Here is a 20,664-nt window from a genome sequence, read left to right on the forward strand (position 1 = left end):
CCTTGCCCTGCTCAATCAGCTTCAACTTCTCGAATATCCACTACCAATTCCTTAAATCCAAATATCCAGGTAATCCTCCAGTGGGGCAAAGACAACTTAGTTGATTTCCATCCTTCTAAAACTCAGTCCTGTCTTATATCTCGCAAAAAGGATTCTTCTGCTCCTATGCTTATCTTTGGTGACACTCCGATTTCTAGGCAAAATGATATATCTCTTTTGGGGATTACCGTGACTTCTAATCTCTCTTGGCACAAGCACATTACAAATATTGCTTCCTCTGCATCTAAAAAACTTGGTTTTCTCTTTCGCTCTCGGCGTTACTTTTCTTCCAAACAGCTGTTCACTCTGTACAAATCGCAAATACATCCTACCATGGAATATTGTTCCCAGATCTGGGGCAGTGCATCCAAAACCTCTCTCAGGCTTCTAGATTCCATTCAGCAGAGGGCAATTAGGTTAATTAATGACTCCTCTCTAACAGAGTCTATCCACTCGCTGTCTCATAGATGTACTGTTTCTGCTGCATGCCTTTTCTACAGATATTTCCATGGGCACTGTTCTTCTGAATTGGCTTCTATAATATAATTCTCGCTGTCTCTTTCAAAACAGTCCGAACACATGCCGCCACCAGTCAACATCTATTTACTGTCCAACTTCAAACTCAACAAACCAACTTTTCATCTTCCCCGTTTATTCATTCAAATGCCGTTTTTTGGAACAACCTTCCTTCATATGTATTTCCTGAAAATTACAGTCTACAGAAGTTCAAGTCTAATGTCAACAAATAACTTCTTTTATCTTCTCAACCTCCAACCCAAGCATGTTACTAAGTATTATAGGTTCTAATACCTCTCGTGTTTGGGGTTTTCATTAAAAAAAATGAATCAACTGGAATTCTGCTTGAGCTCAATAATCATATTCAGCTGCTCGTTCAGTATTCCACAAAACGTGTTTGAGTTCTTCAAGAAGAATACTGCATCATTACAGCTGACATCTTAAAAAATTTTGATCTAGCCTTGCTAACAGGATTTATACTTGACAATACAGGGTGTTTCAAAAACAGCTTTACAACTTTGAAAGAGTACATAAATTTATTTAGAGGATGTACATAATATTTTGAAATGTCAGAATGTAGCAATACATTTAAAGCATAGTTCACATTGACTCTAGTACTACCAATACTACCACCACGAATGCTCCTGGGCAGTGAGATCAAGTTGGCGACTTTCACAGGTGCATAGTGGGCTCGTTGTGTGTTCTGGTGTGAAGAAACGAAGTTTGCTATACAAGTTCAAAGGAAGTTTCGCACTCAGTAGGGCTAGAATGTTCACATGGCACAAGAATTCTGTTGAGAGTGGATGTTCTGTGCGTCATGCCAAGTCACCTGGTTGGCCATGCATTCCTGATGATGTTGTGGAAAGGGTTAGGGATAGCTTCATTCGAAGTCCACAAAAGTCAATGCGACATGCATCTTGGGAAAGCGGTATTTCACTTTCCCGAGAAATGTGACTGTGTGAAAACGTTTACACTTAAAGGCGTACAAATTATCCATCATGCAAAACCTTATGAAATAAGCTGGTTCGTGAGGAATTCTGTATGCAAATGTTGCATTGGATAGAAGATGAGGGATTTCTGGATTCCGTAATTTTCAGTGATGAGAGCATGTTTCATGTCGCTGGTAAGGTCAACACCCACAACTGCAGGATTGGGGCACCAAAAATCCACATGCCTCCCTGGAACATGTTTGTGACAGCCCAAAGGCGAACGTGTTTTGTGCCCTCAGCAAAGAAAAAGTGTACGGCCCCTTCTTCTTCGTGGAGAGGACCATTACCGGTATTGTGTATCTAGACATGCTCAAACAGTTCCCCATTCCACAAATTGACGAAGATGACCAAGAAGGATGCATTCATTTCCAGCAAGAGGGTGCCCCCCCCCCTCCTCATTACCTTGGAGAAGAGCTCAAGCGCCTCAACACCCATTTCCCAGGTCGGTGGATTAGTCGAGGGGTGCTGATGGCATGGCCACCTCGTTCCCCGGATCTTACACCTATGGATTTTTCCTTATGGGGATTTGTTAAAGATCTAGTTTACGTACCACCCTTACCTGCAAATGTCCCTGATCTCCGAACTCGAATTACCGCTGCAGTTGCAGAAGTGAGCCAGAGATGCTACGCCGCGTGTGGCAAGAAATTGACTACAAGTGGGATGTCTGCTGCATTACAAATGGAAGTCATATTGAGCCATAACTATCCAAGGTAAAACTTGAATTGTTTTGCTACATTCTGATATTTCAAAATATTGTGTACATCCTCTAAATAAATTTATATACACTTTCAAAGTTGTAAAGCTGTTTTGAAATGCTGTATACTACCAAAGCTATATGAACAACTTTTGTAGAAATGGGATTTGAGAGGCTGGTAAGTAATAGTTCTTATACTGCTGTTTTACTGGTTCTAATTCTTTTAATTACACGGTGTACAAAAGTGAGTGTTATATACACATGGATATTAATTCTATAATAAACTGACCACACTATATGCATAATCCTTTAATACCAGTAGACCACTATTCACATGCAGTTGAATAAAATGCAAAAATATAAATAAAATAAAATATAAATACTGTACATTAAATAAGAAACAACTTGTAAATAAGTTGTATAAATTAAATTAAATTCTGTACAATTAAAACACTAAAGGGCAACTGCAGTAAAGTATGTTAGCTTTTGACAAACAAATACCATCCTTTTCATTACCATGGTAATGAAGGATGCATGGCCAATCCATGTGTCACAAGGTTTATTTAAGTGGATTGACAGACATAGTTAATATGGCTGAAGAAGAGATAATTCCTTTGCTGAAAGTTACCCCACTTTACATTGTACCATAGTAGTATGTGAAATCTATGGTAACAAGAAGCACATGGCTAATCCATACATCACACAGATTTACCGAAGCAGATTGCCAGACATAAGTTAATACGGCTGAAGAAGACAATATTGATTATGTTGAAAGTCACCATACTTTACTGCAGTTATTTTTTTTAGTATTTTAATTGTATAGAGTTTTGTTTTAAATTTATTTATTTTTTTAATGTATAGTATTTATATTTTTACATTTTATACAACTGTATGTGAATAGTGTTCCACTGGTATTAAAGAAAATTTGAATATAGTGTGGTTGGTGTATGACAAAACTAATCATGTACTGGGTTCCTGACCCTAGAGGTTCTTTCAACAGAAGAGTTATACAATTATACATACATGTGGTGATAATAATCAAACAGAGGTAGAAATGTGAGAATAACAGAGAGGAGAAATGTGAGGTTTATTTAATATGACTCAATGATGGTTCTGTTTTAGATGTTCTGATAATTAACTTAACTCCAACTTCAAATCTACTTCTATATTTATAATACTTATGCTATAATACACACAGCTGTAAATAAAAACCAAATTAAAAACAGTCAAAATGTTCTTACCACTGATATAATAAGTACCGATGCTACATAAGCATAAAAATAGTTTGTGTGAATCTTCAGCCACCAACTAAAAATTACAATAGAAGAGACTACAATTATTACATATAAAAATTATATTTTGTTTATGTTTTAAAATACATGAATTTTCATCATTTATTTTAATGAAACAAATTATCATTGTCATACACGTACGTAACTCTATCATAACTATTTTTATATATATATACAGCAGACTCTCGATTAACTGGGACACTTCAAGACTCCAAATTAAAAAAAAAAAAAAAATCAACCAGAAATCGAAAAATTCAAGTAATAACTAGAATAGGTATAAACAGATATTTTGCAAGTCGTAAATAAGTGACAAGTAGCATTATAAGTCATCTTTGGGAGATTGGTGTACCTATTATCTTGCAATTCCCGCTGTCTTCACACCTGCCGCTCAAAAAAAAAAAAGAAAAAAAGAGAGACCAAATGTTTAGTTTGTTTTAGTGCATCGCATCGATTGTTGTGTTCCATTGCAGTGCAAAAGGACAAATTTTGCTTCGTTATTTATGTCAGGGATGTCAGAATTTTTTTTATGGTAAATATTTTTCTTCTTTTTTTTGTTTAGAAATCGCTAAAATGATCAGTAAACGCAAAAGAGTTGAGTTTTCAGTTAAACAAAAACTTGAAATTATTCAAAAGTTTGAAAACGGTGCATCCGTTAAATCTCTAAAGAACCATTATAATGCTGGTGACCAAACCATATGCAACATCGTAAAAAATAAAGGGAAGTTATTTGATATAAAATCGACATCGTAAAAAAAAAAAGAAAAGCTATTAAACTTAAAATCAACATCGCAAAAAATAAAGGGACGCATCGTATTGGACACGCAAGTACTGTGTGGTAAGTTTTTTCGTTTTTTATCTATCGCCATATTTTTTACGTAGGTTGCTGAACATTTTTCGATACAGTAAGTCCCTGACTTATGCAACTACGGATTTGAGTTTTTTTTTTAGGATTGTAAAATTTAAAACAAAAATAATAAAAAAATAAAATAAGCAATCAATAACGACGATCATGGTACACACAAATTGCACAAGTCAGTTCAGAGTAACAAGCAAAAAATAGGAAAGAAGAGAAGATTCTTACAATTTATTTATGGTTTTTTTTTTTTTATATATGACTGAAGATTTCAGTGAAGGGGACACATTTCGCCATAATAACGTAAAAACCCACACAATTGCAGTTATTGGTATTATCGTAAATGCAATAAGATCGAGTTTACTACCCGTTTATAATGAATTGCACTAACAGAAAAGCCCAGTACCCTGGAAGGTGCAAATTGTTTAAATGCAGTGACCTCCAGAAATGTGCTTTAATAAAATGTGAGTTTGCATGAGGTGATAATAGTGTGTTTCCCCCTTAACCTGTGAAGTTCTTTTCAGAAAATTTCATTTTGACCGTTATCATGGTGCCGACTAAGAGAATAAGTGACAGCGGTACTAGTAAATCTACCAAGAAAAGGAAAGCCATCAATTTGGATCAGAAAATTAAACTAATAAGGATGTACGAAAATGGCCAAACATTAACAAGAAGGCCTGACGTAGCCCAGTGGTCAGGAGCGAGAGTGCACAGCACACGTTCCTTGAGTAGACCGGGGTTCAAGCCCGTGACTACTAAATACGATAAATATTTGTATTGACGATTTATTGTAAACTCTACTGACTTGATTGTTGTGCTGGAGTATAAACAGAAAATTTATTTATTTATTTTAAGTATCACGGGGAATTCAGATTTGTCAATAATAATATAGTAGCAATATGTTATTAGTCATTTCCGAGTTACATAACACTCGACGAAGTAAGAAGTCCTGGAACGTATCTCTTACGTATGTCGGGGACTTTTGTGTTTTTGGATTAACCAGGAAATCGATTATTCGGGATTTGTTTTTTTACCATCTATCCCGGAAAATCGAGAGTCTACTGTATTGTTATTTTTTTTTTAAAGGTGATTCATAGTGTCTCCTTGGGTAGTGATCACATGTTAGTTGTTGGAGTTTTAAGATTTCCTAAATTGAAGAGGATCAAAATAACAAGAGAGAGAAAACTAAGGTTGTGGAAGTTGAAAGAAGAGGAAAAAGGGGCAATGTTCAGAGAAGAGTTCAGGAAGGTTGTACGTAAGAGAGTGGTGAACAGCGTGGAATCAGAATGGAAAGCATTAAAAAACTGTATAGTAGGACTGACAGAGCAGGTTTGTGGAAGGACAAGCAATAGAAGAAGATGGAAAGAAACCTCATGGTGGATTGTTATTGTTTGTTATCTGATTTTTAGGAGCATTAGACTTAAAATTTTTAAGTCTAATGGGTTGATAATGGGCAGTGGGTTGATAATGGCTGCAGTTTACCTTTTTTTTTTTTCTTATGGCCAATGAATTTGGACTGGTTTTCAGTCAGGAGAAGAGTGAAATGATGGTTCTAAAGAGGAGTGACAAGCTTGACGGATACATTACAATGGAAGGGAAAGAGCTAAAAATTGTTAACAACTTCAAGTATCTAGGAAGCACCATTGCAAAGACTGGAGTGATAGACGAAGAAATAAGTAGAAGGATACAAGCAGGCAGGAATTTCTATAGGCAGACAAGAGATCTGATCTGAAACAGAAATATACCACTGAAGTGTAAGAAGGCTATATATCAGTCCTATTAGGTACCAATTCTGACGTATGCACCTGAAACTCGGACTATGAGAAAAAAGGATGAAAGTAGATTCAGGGGGCAGAAATGAGATTTGTGAGGAGTATAGCTGGAAAGACAAGATGCGACAAAATCAGGAATGATGTGATTAGGGAGAGAATTCAGGTTGAAAAACTCCAGAATAAGATTGAAAGGTCCCGTTTGAAATGGTTTGGACATGTCAAGAGGATGAACGAGAGGCATTTGCCAAGTAGAATGTTTGATTTACAATTAAGGGACAAAAGACCAAGGGGGAGACCAAGAATGAGATGACAAGACATAATAAAGACCAATGTCATTAAGAGAGGAAGAAACTGGAGTGAAATGAAAGATGGAGAGAAGTACACGGACAGGGCATGGTGGCGAGGCTTCATACGCCTACCCGTGGCATAGCGGAACAATGACAGATGATGATGTTATTTGTTTCTCACAACAGTGATATCTAATAATAAGATTAAAAAATATGCTGTATTTAAACATCAGCTAGTACATTCTGAATGTTTATTGTACTATAGTATATATTCAGAGAAGCCACAGAAGCAGGCAGTTCATATTTATACTTGAGATATCAGCTGTAAAATAAAATAAAATAAAATATACTTGTGTTTTTAGTAGCAAACATAAAAATCTTTACAACAGTAGCTCTACATTTACACTTACTTAGACATGTAAAATATGTGAAGTATAGCAATTATACTACTGAATGCAAATTGAATGGTTTTAAAACCCAGATGGAAACACTCACAACTCATATACAATACAGCGTCAGTTATTCAGAATAACTGATGTCTGCCCACTTCCAGATAGCCAAATTTTCCAGTTAATCGAACTGGAAAATTTTCTGAATAATTTTTCTTGTAAGATTAAATAAATTTAATCTAATTATTTAATTAAATAAATTTAATCTTACCTTACGATTAAATTAAATAATTAAGATTAATTAAAATATAAACTAATCTCAGAAAACAGAAACACCAATCTGGGCATTTTTATGATTTTTATACAAAACAGGAAAATTAGAAAGATTTTTAAATGCTCTTGATTTTTTCGACTTATGGATAACGAGCACCGACAATCTGTGCATTCCAATGACAGCTGCACACATAGCAACTGTAACTCGCTATTTTCTCATCTTTAAACTTTGTGCAGGCATTTCTTTTTTAGTGGCTAGGGTTTTTCTCAGTAATGCTTTCCATAATAAGCCCTTCTCGTCAACATTATAATCGTTTCTTTCTCGTAATTTGTTACAACTGAAGCAAACTTACTTTTCAAAGGAAACTCCTGCCGATTTGTCTGTCTCTTGCCTTGAATATCTAGTTCACGTATACCGTGTCTCAGTTTGAAGATTTTCAGCAGACCTGTGCTTGCCTTAAAATCTTTATTACCTCTTAATTTTCAATTAAAATACAATGCTTTTTCACACAGCACTGGGCCAGACACTGGTTCACCTAAACTTCGCTTTTGAAGAAAACAAAAAAAAATAAAATAAAGTGCACTGTCTAAAGTGGCATTTTCAGGTTTCGACATCCATCGTCTTTTTCCTGCTAGATCCTCCTTCACTATCCATAATTGACACAAATTCTGTTATAGTACTGGAATTTTTCTTGATGTTGTAAATTGTTGAGGTCCCCACATTAAACTCTTTGGAGAGATTTCCCTAAATTTTCGCCTTTTCTATTTCTGTTTTTGTTGCAATGATAAAACTACACGTTTTCTTTTCATTTACATTTTACCATAAAATGAGCAAAATAATAAAACACAGTTTCGGGCTGATATTATTCTTATCAAATGTGGAGCTAAACTAATCTGAAAATCCGAGAAAACCCAGTAGTCTCTGATATTTTTCTAAAGCATATTTCTGAAGGTCACATAGAATTCTAGAGGTCACAACCATAAAATAATAAAAACAAACAATTTGCAGTTTTCAGTTACTGGATTTTCCAATCAAAATATCAAAAATCAATTTGCAAACGTGATCACTATAACTAGAGCTTACTGTATTAATAACAAAAAAAGAAGAGAGATCAGACTTTCAAATTAACCCCAGGGACTCACATCTGGTGAGTATGGGCTTGGCACACCCAGGGTCCTGAGCTGGATATCATCATTCTTCCCTTTCTTGGTGATTCCTTCTACTTCTGACTCTCTCTTGGGGTAATTCAGATTTTTTTTTTTTTTGGCTGGTGCAGCATAAGCCTCAGGCTTCCTTGCACCATATAGCTAATAATAATACTAATACTAAATTATTCCGGATAACTGACTTCTGGATAACCGATGTTCTACTGTATTGGGAAATAGTAAAGAATCAGTTCAATATTACAAAAATTCATGTAGGACCAAAGAATGGAAAACCAACATTTGGACAACAGCTTATGGAAGCAGGCTGCTGTGATTTTGAACAGATCAATAGTAGACAACTTGCTTCTTTTCCAATTGGTAATCAAACAATCTGGTCTCTTATCAAAGCTATTTGCCACAAATTTTGCCCATCTGTACTCCCACCTCTATTAAAATCTAATGGATCTATTGCCACCTCAGCTAAAAATAAGGCTGACCTGCTTACATCCTACTTTTCTTCTAACTCTTCTATTGTTGATATTGGTATGCTCCACTGTCTTCCATCAAAAGGATGTTAAAGGAATTTTGAACAATCTTGATGTCAAGAAAGTTCCAGGTCCTGATGGTATTTCTTTGATTGTCCTCAAAACCTGTGCTACCAAGCTTACTCCTGTTCTATGTCACCTTTTTACACTTTCTTATTCCTCTGGTATTTTCCCCTTCTGCTTGTAAATTTGTTCATATCCAGCCTAAAAAGGGTGACAAATCCATTCTATCCAATTATAATCACATTGCACTTTTACTCTTTTTAAAGTAATTGAGAAATCCATTAACTGCCAACTCTTAAACTATTGTTGATGTTGTTATTTGGTTTTTAGGAGCATTAGCAACTAAGGCCATATTGCTCCGGGATATGCGGTGGTCATTCCCTGACCTTTCCGCATTCTCCGTATTTGGTGGTGATGGGCTCGAACCCCGGTCTAATCAAGAAGCGTGTGCTACGCACTGCTGCTCTTTCTCACCTGGCTACCTTAAACTATTTAGAAACCTTCCATCTGATCGATGGTTCCCAATATGGATTCTGTCAGTTCGATCCACTGGTGATATACTGGCTTATATTACCCATCTGTGGATAAATTCAATGGAAAATTTTGGCGAAACTCAAACAGGTGCTCTTGACATTTCAGAGGCTTATTGCATTTGGCATAAAGGTCTTCTAAATAAGCTTCCATTATTAGGACTGATGACAATTTTCTGTAATTGGATATCCAATTTTTCCGCTGACTGCTCACTGTGGGTAATGATAGATGGCTCTGTCTTCTAACTTCTCCACTAATGCTGTTGTTCCTCAATGTTTAGTGTTTTATCCCACTCTTTTCCTCTTGTATATTAATGACCTTCTTCCACTGAGTGGAAATCACATTCATAGTTTTGCTGATGATAGCAAATTGTATTCCACTTTCCAGATTGAGAAAACTTGCTCTACACAAACAGTTTCAACTTCTCGAATAGTCACTGCCAATTCTTTAAATGCTAGGGCAAAGATAACTTAGTTAATTTCAATCCTTCTAAAACTCAATTCTCTCTTATATCTTGCAAAAAAGAATTCTTCTGCTTCTATGTTTATTTTCAATGACACTCAGATTTCTAAAAAAATATCATATATCTCTATTAGAGATTACCCTGACTTCTAATCCTGCTTGGCATAAAACACCTCATTACAGATACTCACTCTGTAAAAATGAGATTTTACAGAGTGAGTAGCTGTTGAATTTTCCTACCATGGAATATTGCTTCATTCAGGGCAGTACCCCCACAACCTCTCTTAGGCTTCTAGACACTATTAAAAAAAAAAAAAAAAAAAAAGGACAGTTAGGTTAATCAGTGACCCATCTCTTACAAAGGCTTTCCACTCTCTGTCTCATAGACATTCTGTTTCTGCTGCATGCCTTTTCTATAGATACCTTCATGGGCACTGTTCTTCTAAATTTGTTCTATAATTTCACTTCTCTCTTCCAAGCCACTCTGAATATGTGCCACAACCAGTCATCCTCCTTTTACTACACGTCGGCACTAATGATATTAACAACAGGAGACCAGCAGAATTACTTAATAAGTACAGGTCAATGTTGAAAAAAAGCTGTGAGTTAGGGTTGAATTTAAAAGTGTCTGCAATTCTACCCAGACACGACAGGAGGGAGCATATGATGAGAGCCTTGTCAATCAATTTGGCCCTGGAGGGATTGTGCAAGGTTCATGGGGTAGAATTTTTCTCAGACTGGTCTGTGCTTGTTAACAGGAGAGACTGCTTCTACAGAGATGGGATACATTTAAATAAAAGGGTGCAAGAATATTTGCTGATGCTATCGAGGCAATGTTAGGTTGGTCAGAAAACTGCTAGCTTTTGGGGGAATACACGGACTAATAGATTAACAGTAGCCGCTGGAAGAGATGAAAGTGATTATTGCACTGCTTCTATTGGAATGAGCAGCAGCCTGGAAAACAAGGTGCGGGGGATTTCAGAGACTGCTGGGTGTCATTGCAGAACAAGTAAATACATGGGCTGTGTTAGGGTAGCTAAGAATAGGAACAGATGGATGTATACTTGCGTGTACACTAATGCTAGGAGTTTGGTAAATATATTTGATGAATTTGAGGTGTTGGTTCAAACATCAAAGGCAGATATTGTTCAAATATCAGAAATGTGGTGTCACAGAGATATAAGGAATGCAGAATTGGAATTTGGGTAGTACAATGTGTACAGGAAGGATAGACAGAATAGGAAGGGAGGAGTGGTTTTGCTATTAGTTAAGAAACACATGAAATCTAAGGAAGTCCAACCAGTTGAAATGGGTGGACAGTGGAGTGTCGAGTCAATTTGGTGTGACATAAGCACTGGGAAAGCAAAGTTGAGAGTAGGAGTGTTATAGTCCTAATGACTCTGATGAGTATAATGAACAATTGTACAGAGAAATAGAATGGGCCAGTAAATCATATTGTTTTATAATGAGGGATTTTAATATCCCAGATACTGGTTTTATGAATTTATTGAATGATTGTTTTCAACAGCAGCATTTTAGGGAGGCAACTAGAGGGAGTAATACTCTTGATCTGGTTATCAGTAGTGTTCTTCATGCATTAAGAATTTGCAGATAAAGGAATCACTAGGTGGCAGTGATGACAGTGTGCTGATGTGGAATTTACTGAAAGAGGCAACTACCATCAGAGGAAAAGGGAAGGGTTTTTGCTTTTGTAAAGGTGACTATGGCGATCTGAGACAGTTTTTAAATTCAGTACAATAGGACCAACTGATTACGTTACCATCAGCAAATTCTAAATGAGAAGCATTCAAAGAATAAATCTTGGAAGCTACTAAGCTTTTCATACCAACTAAGAAATATTGTTCAAGTTTTAGGCCTAAATGGATGTCGGATGAACTAATGAGACACGTAGCAGAGAAGAAATATGCATGGGATACATATAAATTAACAGGTAACATGGAAGCCTATGGCAGATATAAGCTGGTCAAGTCACAATGGCAGTTAGGCTGTCAAAGGCAGATTATGAGAAATCTTTGGCAAAGGATGCAAAGAGTTCTTTAATTAGGTAAACTCTAGAAGGAAGGGGATGAATCAGATTGGTCCACTTGATATCGATGGTTCAACTGTTGATGATCTTGTTCAGGTAGCTAACAAACTGAATGAGTATTTTACATCTATATTTACATGAGGAGTTATTCAGGGAGGAGAATGTCAGAGGTGAATCAAACTCTGGCAGTGAGCTAAATGATTTTGTAATAACTCAGAGCAAAGTGGAGGAGAAAACGTTGAAGATAAATATTAGGAAGGCATTTGGGGTGGATGGGATCTATCCAGCTATATTAAAGGAGGCAGCAAAGAAAGTGAGCAAACCATTAGCCATAATTATGAGAGCTTCCTTGGACTCAGAGGAGTTACCCATGGACTGGAGCATTAGCATTAGTAGAGGCATATGATGCAAGAAAGCAAGCTTATACAGCATCAGCCAAAAAATAAAAATAAATAAAATCCTTTCCTATTTCACCCATCCATTTGCTCCAAATGTTTGTCAAGTTTTGCCTTGAATTTATTTAAGCTGTCAACTTCTACAACAAGAAGTCTGTTCCACCAATCAACAACCCACTGGCTAAAGGCAAACTTCTGCACATCTAACCTACAACTGCCTTTCCTCAATTTGAATTTATGTCCCGTCAGGCGATTAATCTGGGCAAGAGGCAGAATCCCTCCACTGAGTTTGCTCAAACCATTTAAGGCCTTATACACCTCAATCAGATCACCTGACAGGTGCCTAGTCACCAGACACTGTAATTTGCAAATCTCAAGCCTTTCTTCGTAAGAGCAACCCTTTGTTCCATTCACTAATCTTGTTGCTCTTCTCTGTATTTGTTCCAGTATCTCTGCATCCTTCCTAAAATGAGGCCTCCAGACCTCTATACAATACTGAAGGTGTGGCCTGATCATTACCTTATAAAAGGGGATAAGCACCTCCTTATCCCTGCTAGAAAAATTCCTATATATCATTGACAAGACACCATGACCTACTCTTGCAGACTGACTGCACTGCTTAGAAAACTTCATATCTGACTGCACAATTACCCCCAGGTCCTTTTCATTCTCTACCACCTTGAGTGCAGTACCACACAGTTGATATGTTACTCTGGGGTTACTGCTACCCATATGCAGTACCTTACATTTGTCAATGTTAAACTTCAGTTGCCACTTCTCAGCCCATCTGCTCAATGTTTCTAGATCCTCTTCCAGTAGTGTACTGTCATTAGTGTCATCAACCTTCATATCATCTGCAAACTTGGACATTAAGCCTGATATATATCTCCATAAATATGATTAATAAATACAGAAAACAAAAACGGACCCAACACTGAACCCAAGGGGGGCCTCTACCAATAACATTAGTCCATAAAGAGCAGCGTTCATTGATTACCGCTCTCTGTCTTCTTCCACTCTGCCATCCCTTTATCCACAGCAGCAATTTGCCTCCAATGCCACACTGTTCCAATTTGTGCTGCAGTCTTCCATGTGCAACAGTATCAAAAGCCTTCCTAAAATCCAAGTATATGATATCAAAATTATTCTTTGCATCCAGTTCTTTTGTGACCACATCATAGTATCCAATCAAATTGGTCAGACAAGACTTCTCCTTAACAAACCAATGCTGTGTCTGAACTATAAGTGAAGTCTTGTCTAGCTGATCCTGCAGTACTTCTTTAACCAGTGTCGCCATTACGTTCCCCAGAACAGAAGTTAAACTAACAGGTCTGTAATTACTTGTGTCACCCTTTGATTCTCCTTTGTGAATTGGGGTCACATTTGCACATCTCCAGTCCGTTGGTACCTCCCCCTGAGGAGATGTGCAAATGTGACCCCCAATTCATAATTCTGATAATCATATACTTGGATATCATATCCAAAAATAATTCTGAAATCATATACTTGGTTCTTAGGAAGGCTTTTGATACCGTTGCACATGGAAAACTGCTACACAAATTGGAGCAGTGTGGCATTGGAGGCAAATTGCTGCTATGGATAAATGGATGGTTGAGTGGGAGAAGACAGAGAGTGGTAATCAACGGACATTGCTCTTTGTGGAGTAATGTTATTAGTGGAGTCCCATACGGTTCAGTGTTGAGTCATTATTGTTTTCTGTATTTATTAATGATTTTGATGATGGTATATCAGACTTAATGTCTAAGTCTGCAAATGATACGAAGGTTTGCAAAGTTGTTAATGACACTAATGACAGTATGCTACTGCAACAGGATCTAGAAAATTTGAGCAGATGCGCTGATAGGTGGCAATTGAAGTTTAACAATGACAAATGTAAAGTATGGCATATGGGTAGCAGTAACCCCAGAAAACATATCGACTGTGTGGTACTAAACTGAGGGTGGAGAGAATGAAAAGGACCTGGGGGTAACTGTGCAGTCAGATATGAAGTTTTCTGAGCAGTGCAGACAGTCTGCACGAGTAGGCCATGGTGTCTTGTCAGTGATATAGAGAAATTTTTCTAGCAGGGAAAAGGGGATGATTATCCCCTTGTATAAGGCAATGGTGAGGCCACACCTTGAGTACTGTAGGTCTGGAGGCCTCATTTTAGGAAGGATGTAGAGCTGCTGGAATGAATACAGAGAAGGACAACAAGATTAGTGAATGGAAAGCTTAAGTTTTGCAAAATACAGTGTTTGTTGACTAGGCACCTGCGAGGTGATTTGATTGAAGTGTATAAGGCCTTGAATGGTTTGAGCATTCTCAATGCTGATGGGATTCTTCCTCTTGCCCAGATTAATCGCTTAGAGGGGACAAATTCAAATTGAGGAAAGACGGTTGTAGAATAGATGTGTGGAAGTTTGCCTTTAGCCAGTGGGTGGTTGATTGCTGGAACAAACTTCCATCTGTCGCTGTAGAAGTTGACAGCTTAAATACCATATTTCTTCAATTATATGATGCCATCGATTGTAAGATGCACCTTAGTTATGGTAACTGAATTTCTGAAAAAAAAGCTTTGATTCTAAGCAAAAAATAATAATAAAATAAAACACTAAAATAAATCTAACAAATATTTTTATTATAATAAAATTTAATTTACTAACAACAATAGTACAGGTATTTATCAATAGGTATGTTATTCATCACTTCCTTCTGAATCTTCTGAGCCGTCGATATCTGAATCAACATTAGATTCTACTTCACATTTAGAGTCAGATTCAACTTCATTATTCCATAATATATCATCTGAGCCACTGAGAGCGTTAGTGATGCAACATTTTTTAAATGAGTGCTTTACTATTCTTTCTGGGATCAGCTTCCAAGCTGTTGATACCCATTCTGCCAATTTTGATGCTTGAACTTTCCTAATTTTTTCAGGTGTCATGGAAGGTTGTCAGTCTACAGCCAGGATTCATATTCCTTTCTCAAGTAATTGCTAAATGGTTTGTTGACTGAAACGTCGAGTGGCTGCAGTTGGCTAGTAATGCCACAAGGAATCACAATCAAGTCACCACGTTTTTGCATGATTTTATTTTCAAACGTTCGGACAAATATCCACGAAATGCATCAAGTACTAGCATGCTAGGTGGGTTATGAAGACTTCCAGGATGTCTATTTCTCAAAACATTTAGCCAGTCTTCCATAAGCTCTGCCGAAATCCATCCATTTTTTTGTGCATGCACAATAACATCTTTGGGGAAAATTTCATTCTTCGATATAGTTTTTCTATTTAAAATTAAATATGCTGGCAACTTTCGACCATCAGAGGTGATGCATAGCATCACAGTGATATGCTACTTTTCGTAGCCCGTGCTTATAATCTTGATTTCTTTAGCACCTTTAGTGTTGACTGTTAATTCCGAGGCATATTGAAGAAGACTGGAGTTTCATCCGCATTTCCAATTTGACTAAACTCATATTTTCTTTTTTTCCTTAATTTTATCACCTGTCGATGAAAGTTAATCAGCTCTTGTTGAAAGTCTGCAGGAATTTTTTGACAGATAGATGTTCACCGCCTTAACGATAATCAATTATGACTCATGAGTCTGTCGTCCCAGCGGCAACTGCCTTTAAAAATTATTTTCTCTATTCTGAGGGACTTGGCAATTTCTCTGGCTTTCAATTGCATGGCTTGTCGAATGATGTGTAATCCTTTTGCGTGTGTCTCCGTTACAAAACATATCACAGCTTCTTCGAGAAGGCAGAGTGTTGTGATTAATGGATATTCTTCAGATTAGTGTAAGTAAGATCAGAAGTGGAGTCCCCCAAGGATCAGTTCTTGAACCATATTGTTTCTGATTTTCATAATCGATGAAGGGATAAAGCCGTGATGTAAAAAATGATCCTGCAATGCATCTTTAACCAGTGACTCCATTATTTTACCCGGAACAGAAGTTAAACTAATTACTCGTGTCACCCTTCGACCCCCCCTTTGTGAATTGGGGATACATTTGCAAACCTCCAGTCCATGGGGACCTCCCCTGAGTCCAAGGAAGCTCTTATAATTATGGTTAAGGGTTTGCTTACTTCCTTTGCTGCCTCCTTTAATATAACTGGAAAGATCCCATCCACCCCAGGTGCCTTTTTTATATTTAACTTCAACAACAACAAGAGTAGGAGACCAGCAGAATTACTTAACAAGTACAGGTCACTGATGAAAAAAAGCCGTGAATTAGGGTTGAATTTGAAAGTGTCTGCAATTCTGCCCAGACACGATAGGAGGGAGTATATGATGAGAGCCCTGTCGATCAATTCGGCCCTGGAAAGATTGTGCTGGGCTCAAGGGGTAGAATTTTTTTCAGCCTGGTCTGTACTTGTTAACAGGAGAGACTGCTTCTACAGGGATGGGATACACTTAAATAGAAAGGGTGCAAGAATGTTTGCTGATGCTATCGAGGCAGTGTTAGGTGGGTCGGAAAACTGCTAGAGTGGGGGGATACAAGGAATAATAGATTAACAGTAGCCACTGGCAGAGGAGAAAGTGATTCTTGCACTGCTTCTATTGGAATGAGCAGCAGCCTGGAAAAGATGCAGGATATTTCAGAGACTGCTGGGAATGATGGGGGTACAAGTAAACACATGGGTTGTGTTACGGTGGCTAAGAGGAAGAGCAGGTGCATGTATACTTGCATGTACACCAATGCTAGGAGTTTAGTAAATAAATTTGATGAATTTGAGGTATTGCTCAAAACATCAAAGGCAGATATTGTTGGGATTTCAGAGACGTGGTGTCACACAGATATAAGGAATGAAGAACTGGAATTGGGGAGTACAATGTCTACAGAAAGAATAGACAGGACAGGAAGTGAGGAGGGGTTATGCTATTAGTTAAGAAACACATAAAATCCAAGGAAGTGAAGCCAGTCGACATTGCTGGACAGTGCAGTGTCGAGTCAGTTTGGTGTGACATAAGCATTGGGAGATCAAAATTGAGAGTAGGAGTGTGCTATAGGCCTAATGACTCTGATGAGTATAATAAGAAACTGTACAGAGAAATAGAATGGGCCAGTAAATCAGAGAGTCTTATAATGGGGGATTTTAATTTCCCAGATATTGACTGGAATTTGGGGGCTGGTCATTCACACACTAGCAAGGCTTTTGTGGATATATTGGATGATTGTTTTCTACACCAGCATGTTAGGGAGGCAACTAGAGGGAGTAATACTCTTGATTTGATTATCGGTAGTGATTCTTCATGCATTAAGAATCTGCAGATAAATGAACCACTAGGTGGCAGTGATCACAGTGTTCTGAAGTGGGATTTACTCAAAGAGGTAGCTACCATTAGGGGTAAAGGGAAGGGGTATTGCTTTCGTAAAGGCGACTACAATGGACTGAGACAGTATTTAAATTCTATACAGTGGGATCAACTGATGATGTTACCAACAGCAAATTCAGAATGGGAAGCATTCAAAGAACTTATCTTGGAAGCTACTAGGCTTTACATACCAACTAAGAAATATTGTTCAAGGTTTAGGCCTAAATGGATGTCAGATGAACTAATGAGGCATATGGCAGAGAAGAAAAATGCATGGGATACATACAAATTAACACGTGACACAGAAGCCTATGATAGATACAAGTTGATCTGTAACCAAGTTACAAAGGAGGTTAGGCAGGCGAAGGCAGATTATGAGAAATCCTTGGCAAGGGATGCGAAGAAAAACAGCAAAGAGTTCTTTACTTATGTAAACTCCAGAAGGAAGGGGATGAATCAGATTGGTCCACTTGATATCGATGGGTCAACTGTTGATGATCCTGCTCAGGTAGCTAACAAACTAAATGAATATTTTGCATCGACATTCACACATGAGGAGTTATTCAGCGAGGGGAATGCCAGAGGTGTATTCAACTCTGGCAGTAAGCTAGAGAATCTTGTAATAACTGAGAGTAAAGTGGAGGAGAAATTGTTGAAGATAAACACAAGAAAGGCACCTGGGGTGGATGTGATCTATCCAATTATATTAAAGGAGGCAGCAAAGGAAGTAAGCAAACCCGGGTGGTTGGTTGGTGAAACAGACTTCCATCCCTTGTCGTGGAAGTTGATAGCCTAAATAAGTTTAAGGCTCAGCTGGACAGGTATTTTGAACGAACAGAGGGGTGAAGTGGAAGTGGTTTTTTTTTTTTTTTTTTTTTTTGGCTGATGCTGCATAAGCTTGCTTTCTTGCATCAAATGCCTCTACTAATGCCAATGCTAACCCTTAGCCATAATTATGAGAGCTTCCTTGGACTCAGGGGATGTACTCATGGACTGGAGATGTGCAAATGTGACCCCAATTCACAAAGGAGGATCAAAGGCTGACACAAGTAATTATAGACCTGTGAGTTTCACTTCTGTTCATGGTCCTTGAGGTTGTCACAGACATTCTCTCAGATATGCCAGACAAGCTGTACTTGCTACCTGGGAGTCTAAAACGCTGATGGAACTGATATTCGGGTGACACTCAAGTCAAGTGGACCCAATTTCGGCGAAGTCCGGACGGTCTGTGACAGCCAAATCCTCTGCTTGCACCTTCACGATGGTGGGACTGTTAGTAATCCTGGGTATAACCTCCATGCACAAGCACATGGTGGTTGACCACCCAGGTGTGAACCAACGTAAGCAGGGGTCGAGGTGTGGCGCCCACACCACATGGAGGAATGCCGCCTCTCTATGTTACCAGGCAGTACTAGGTGGTAGATGACTCTCATCAACCGGTGAAATACCACCACTTTGCTTATTGGAGGCTTTAAGTGGTGGAACCCATGTTTAGTCTCTAGAGCTAAGTTCCGGTCAACCCTTCCCTATCTCTTCCATCATGCAGTATGATTGATGACTTTTGAGGTTATGCTGAACGTCGTGGCGAGATCCAATATTCCTTACATTTCGAGGGTACAGCTCTAAAACGGTTTTCGCAGGCCGGCCGCTAGTTAGTACACCGGACCGAACCTATTGGTAACTCTCTAGGAGGCTTCCGGATCAGCTAGTGTATAATCTTGCTACCTCTACTCTGCCAGATAGTGACTGGAGGGAGTCCGAGTAGTGTGTATGCGGGGAGCATTGTCGAGGCCACGTTATGTCAAGGATCTGGGTATATTCTTACCACATGTACGCCATATCCAAAAATTTCATTACTTCATACAGCATGTCCCACCCACTTTTTCTTACTATTGAATACACCATGAATTGTCAAACTAATAGAACAAGCTTATCTGCGAAAAGATCTAAACCTCGCAAGGACTTCCTAATTCATTTCACAAATATACGTGGTCTCAATTCTAATCTCAACGATGTCCATTTCCACTTGCAGTCTGCCAAACCACATGTACTTTTTCTGACAGAATCTCAGTTATCGGTTGATTCAACTACTGCTCATCTCAGATGCCCAAATTATTCGCTGTATGATTCCTTTCGCCTCAAAGGTGGTACTTGTGCATATGTCCGTTCTGATATTCCCTGTCAGAGACTTGGCAATTTGGAATCTCCTCTCTTCGATCTTCTCTGGCTTAAAATCTCTCTACCTCATTGTGTCAAATTCATCTGTTGTCTCTACCGTTCTCCCAACTCCACTAATCACTTGGAGCTCTTTGACTTCCTCTCGTTGCAACTTGACTTTCTCCAGTCCAACTTTCCTAACAGTGAGGTAATTTTCCTTGGTGATTTTAATGTTCACAACTCCAGCTGGCTTCCGTTTTCTAGTCACACCGACCCAGCAGGTCGAGATGCTGAGGCTTTTGCAATTACTAATGACCTAGCACAGATTGTTCATTTACCTACAAGAATACCGTACAATCCGAATCATACAGCCAATACGCTTGATCTTTTTCTCACAAACAACCCTTCTAAGTACACGGTCGAAGTGAGAGGTCCTTTAGGCACTTCAGATCACAACTTGGTGATTGTCTCTTCTCCAATGGAACCTTTATCTCATGGCTATTCCCAACCTCGTGTTGTTTGGCATTACAAGAATGCAAAATGGGATGACCTGCGAGATTTCTTTTCTTCTTTTCCTTGGTCGGATTACTGTTTCAAAACTTCTGATGTCAATGTTTGCGCAGATCGTGTCAGTGAAATTATTCTTGCAGGAATGGAATCCTTTATCCCACACTCCACTTTAAAATCTCATCCTTTATCTAAACCTTGGTTTTCCAATAAATGTGCTAAGGCTGTTCAAGAGAAGAATGTTGCATATCGTAATTGGCTTGTTTCTAATTCTTCAGTTTCATTTTCTGCCTACACCAAAGCTCGCAACAATTGTAAAGCAGTTATTAATCAGTCCAAACTAGAATTTGAACAGGCTAAGAGTAGAAAACTTGCTTCTTGCCCTAATGGTAGCCGAGCATTCTGGTCTCTTGCCAAAGCTATTGGCCGCAACTTTTGCCCATCTCTGCT

The 20,664-nt window shown here is 38.2% G+C and overlaps 1 protein-coding gene across 4 annotated transcripts in view; it reads right to left on the reverse strand.

The window, feature by feature from the left end:
• The window catches only part of LOC150085398 (uncharacterized), a 650,000-nt gene that overhangs the window by 148,476 nt on the left and 480,860 nt on the right, over positions 1-20,664 (reverse strand). For all 4 annotated transcript variants that reach the window (XR_016546970.1, XM_090374027.1, XM_090374026.1 and 1 more), the window contains exon 24: positions 3,480-3,546. Coding sequence is in view for 3 of the 4 variants with exons in the window: in XM_090374027.1 (XP_090230153.1) it covers positions 3,480-3,546 (67 nt within the window). In the remaining variant the exon portion in view is untranslated. The remainder of the gene's footprint in view (positions 1-3,479; positions 3,547-20,664) is intronic.

The sequence above is a fragment of the Mastigoproctus giganteus genome, chromosome 5, assembly GCF_048544385.1.
Source record: "Mastigoproctus giganteus isolate SK-2022 chromosome 5, ASM4854438v1, whole genome shotgun sequence".
Lineage (NCBI taxonomy): Eukaryota > Metazoa > Arthropoda > Arachnida > Uropygi > Thelyphonidae > Mastigoproctus > Mastigoproctus giganteus.